The sequence below is a fragment of the Helianthus annuus genome, chromosome 13 (genome assembly GCF_002127325.2).
Source record: "Helianthus annuus cultivar XRQ/B chromosome 13, HanXRQr2.0-SUNRISE, whole genome shotgun sequence".
Classification (NCBI taxonomy): Eukaryota; Viridiplantae; Streptophyta; class Magnoliopsida; order Asterales; family Asteraceae; genus Helianthus; species Helianthus annuus.
Window position 1 is genome coordinate 44,466,696 of NC_035445.2, and position 3,630 is coordinate 44,470,325.

A 3,630-nucleotide genomic window follows, 5' to 3' on the forward strand; every position below is an offset into this window, starting at 1 on the left:
ATTAACTTGTATTGATCGTGTTACCAAGTTTGTATGAATGCACCAGAGTGCAATCACATTATACTAAATTATAAGATTTAGTTCCTAAAGAACGGAATCCTCAAAATTAGCATGAAATTTGAAATCACACATAGTGCAATCATGTTAGAGTTTGAGATTGAAAATTGAATAACAGAGATAAAGATAAACTTCTTGAAATTTATAATGTCATTACAAACATAGTTAAAATATGTACATTTATCTTGATAATAAACACGAAATTTAGAGGTTCAAATGATCATAAGCGCTTGATCATTAGCTTGAGCCTCGTTGATGTTGAATACTCGTCCATTAGCATTGGCAAGCTTGGGGCAGTTTCGCTTGAAATTATTTAAGTCACCACAATTGAAACATGCTCTTGGGCGAGTCTGAGGAGGGGCTGCTCGGTTCTGGATACGACAGGTCACAGCTAGATATCCAAATAAACCACAAATTGTACACTGGCGATAAGGGGAATTTGACGCGTGATGATAATTGCAAAGATTGCACCGAGGTTGCTTCCCACGATAAAATCCCTTAAAGTGTACTGAGTTCAGTGGAGCAGGTGCAGGAATTGCAAAATTCTTTAGAGCCTTGCGCTTCCTAGAACCTTTAGAAGATTCGGCCTTTGATCTTTTCAAATTCTCGGTAACGGATTCGGTGTCTTGTTTCTTGTCTCCTTGTCGAAATAACTTACCTTTTCTAACCTGAGAGTCAGTCAAGATAACAGCTAATTCCTTAGCCTCCCTAAGCATTGCAGGTTGGCTGCCAGTGACAATGTCTTGGACAGGGTCAGGTAAACCATCGATGTATTTCTCAATGGCCCGATCCAAAGGTGTGACCATAATGGGGCAAAGTAGGCTTAACTGTTCAAATCGGTCAGTGTAGGAACGGTTTTCCCCACTATCTTGTTTTAAATAATAGAACTCATTTTCAAGTGCCCTAATTTCGCTTCGTGGGCAGAATTCTTTCTTCATAAGATCCTTAAATTCTTCCCACATCAGTTCCATTGCTACATCGGCACCTCGGTCTCTCATAATACCATTCCACCAAGTGAGTGCTCTCCTTTGAAAGACACTCGAAGCGAAATCTACCTTGCGCTCATTGGGACACTGAACATGGCGGAATGTGCTTTCTATACTTTCGAACCATTGCAAGAGTGCGGTTGCTCCTTCAGACCCAGAAAATTTTAGCAGTTTGGCTGAATTAAAGGTCTTGAAATTACACTGGGCGCTTTTGTTGTTATTGTTGTTGTATATCTGATGAATCTGGGTTACTACATTCGGAAGTACAGCAGCCATCTGCTGAGTGACCAGGGTTGCGATTTCTTCGTTGGTTTGAGATTGTGTAGGATCGTTCTACGACCCGAACGAGTCGTTCAGAGGTAATTCTATCAATTACAGGTGCGGAAAATAAGTATTTGATTCAGGAACAGCTTGAATATCACTTTAAACACCTTTTCTATTGATATATAACAGATTCTGGTACAATCTCGATCCGGCAGCACCTCGGTACGAGTTTCGACAAATCTTTACAAATGATCTGCTCATTGGACTATATATAGGCTAGCAGGTCCGCTCCAAAGACACAAGACCACAAAAGCGGACCGTCTTTAGTCGTATAAGCGGACCATACTGATTGACATATAAGCGATCCTAACTTGTCCAAATAAGCGAACCTACTCCTAAAAACCTATACAATCTTCTATTTTCTCGTACTACGTGCCCTGATCTAACATTCTAATACTATGACTCGATCCAAAACGAAGTCAACAGATGAAATGCACCAACAGACTCCCCCTCAGATGTTGACGGAGTGCCATCGAACGGAGCATCGAGTCATATCACACTGTCTTCAAATCTTCTGTCTTGATCAGCCACTGGGCTTTTCTCTCTATCTTCATCTCTTTCTCTTTTCATCAACAGACTCCCCTTCACAAAACTTTGACATCTTTTGAGTGTATCAAGTCCAACTTGTACTCCCCCTCAAATGTTACATATTCTCCTCAGATGTTAACATTTCCTGCATACACTCTACCACAAACATAAGATTTATGACAACATTTAAACATATAAACATGCACCAACTCAGACTCTTTCATGTGCACCAACATTTAACTCCCTCTCAATTTTCTATCTGTATGATGAACCATTTGAAAAAGTTAGATTATGAAAACATTTTTAATTTCACACACACACTCCCCCTCAAATGTTGCTCATCATGTTTAGCACTTCGAATTTTGAAAATCAGTTTTTCAATACCAGTTGTCAAAAATATTTTTGTGTTTTCAAAAATTTATGCTAAAACACATCAAAAATCTTTTTGGATTTTTCTGAAAGAAAATGAAAATGCAGAAATAAACTATTTACAGACAATATTTTTGTGAGCTTGTGCAAGAGGATCATATCAGTTTTGAGACATATCACTAACGCCGTTAAGCTTTAAACATACTCAGTTCTAAACAATTTACCTAGATTGTCAGTATGTTTGTCCACTTAAATTTTCACACAGACTTCAATTGATTCGAGATATGATATTAATGTTTTAGAGACTTAAACTTAATTGTGTATCACTCCACTTGAATATACTCCTGTATCCAGATCCCAAATATTCAGTCTTACAGGTGAGTATACCACAGATGATATCTGTAAAGGAGTAGATGCGAAACCGTGAGAGCTCAGGTCAGAACTTCCGTTCAGCAGAGAGATGACGGCTCGACTTTTGGTAGGTCCCCTTTAGAGGATCTTTTTTACAACAGCAGCGACTATCAATTTTATTGTTTCATCAGCTTGCTGAGGGCGATGCTATGTTTCAAGCATTTTGCGAAAAGCATTATCCGGGGACTAGGTCAGAACTTCCATTCAGCAGAAGTCCCGGGATAATACCCCAGATATCACTGAGTATAAAGACCTAGTATCCCAGAATACGGGACCTTTCAAACAAGATTTCGGGGGTTACCCATATATTCAAGAATAGTTACCCACGAATCAAGCAAGTTTGATTTAGGTTTATATCTCGTTTCAATTTACTAAATGTGCGAAAATCTACTGACACATCCGCAGTAAGATCGTTTATCACTTTTAAACTTTCCAATTCTTTAGCATGTTGTGATAGTCCACTGATGTACTATCATTTCCTCTTTTTCACAACAAAACTCATTTTTGATTTTATCATGTTTTTTACTTTTTCAAATTTTCTAACGTTTTTGGATTTTCTGAAATTTTCTTACTCCCCTTAAAATGCAAACACATTAACGAAAATACGAAAACAAACTGTACAGAAACATGACAACCGATATCAAATCACCTCAATTCGCCATTCACTAGGCATAAACAATCAGAACTCCCCCTATCAACAAACTATTCTCCCATTTATATTTCAAAACACTTAAGTTTGTTTTAATCAAAATGGTTTTTCCGGAAAATAAGTTTGATTGATTTTACCACTTGTAGATTTATCAAACAAATGTTCGGGGATGTGGTTCATCATCTTGTCTTCCAACCAAAAGTAGGAAAATACAAGTACAACTTAATGTCCTTGATTTACCATATGCAATCAAATCATCTAACCACTTGTAATTATAACCAACAAACATAAACAACCCTCTTTACC

At 37.7% G+C, this 3,630-nt stretch overlaps 1 protein-coding gene across 1 annotated transcript; it reads right to left on the minus strand.

The window, feature by feature from the left end:
* Positions 1-269: 269 nt before the first annotated feature.
* LOC110900762 lies at positions 270-1,319 on the minus strand. Its single transcript, XM_022147628.1, has one exon. It carries the CDS (start codon positions 1,317-1,319, stop codon positions 270-272), a length of 1,050 nt encoding a protein of 349 aa, XP_022003320.1.
* Between the last annotated feature and the right edge of the window lie 2,311 nt (positions 1,320-3,630).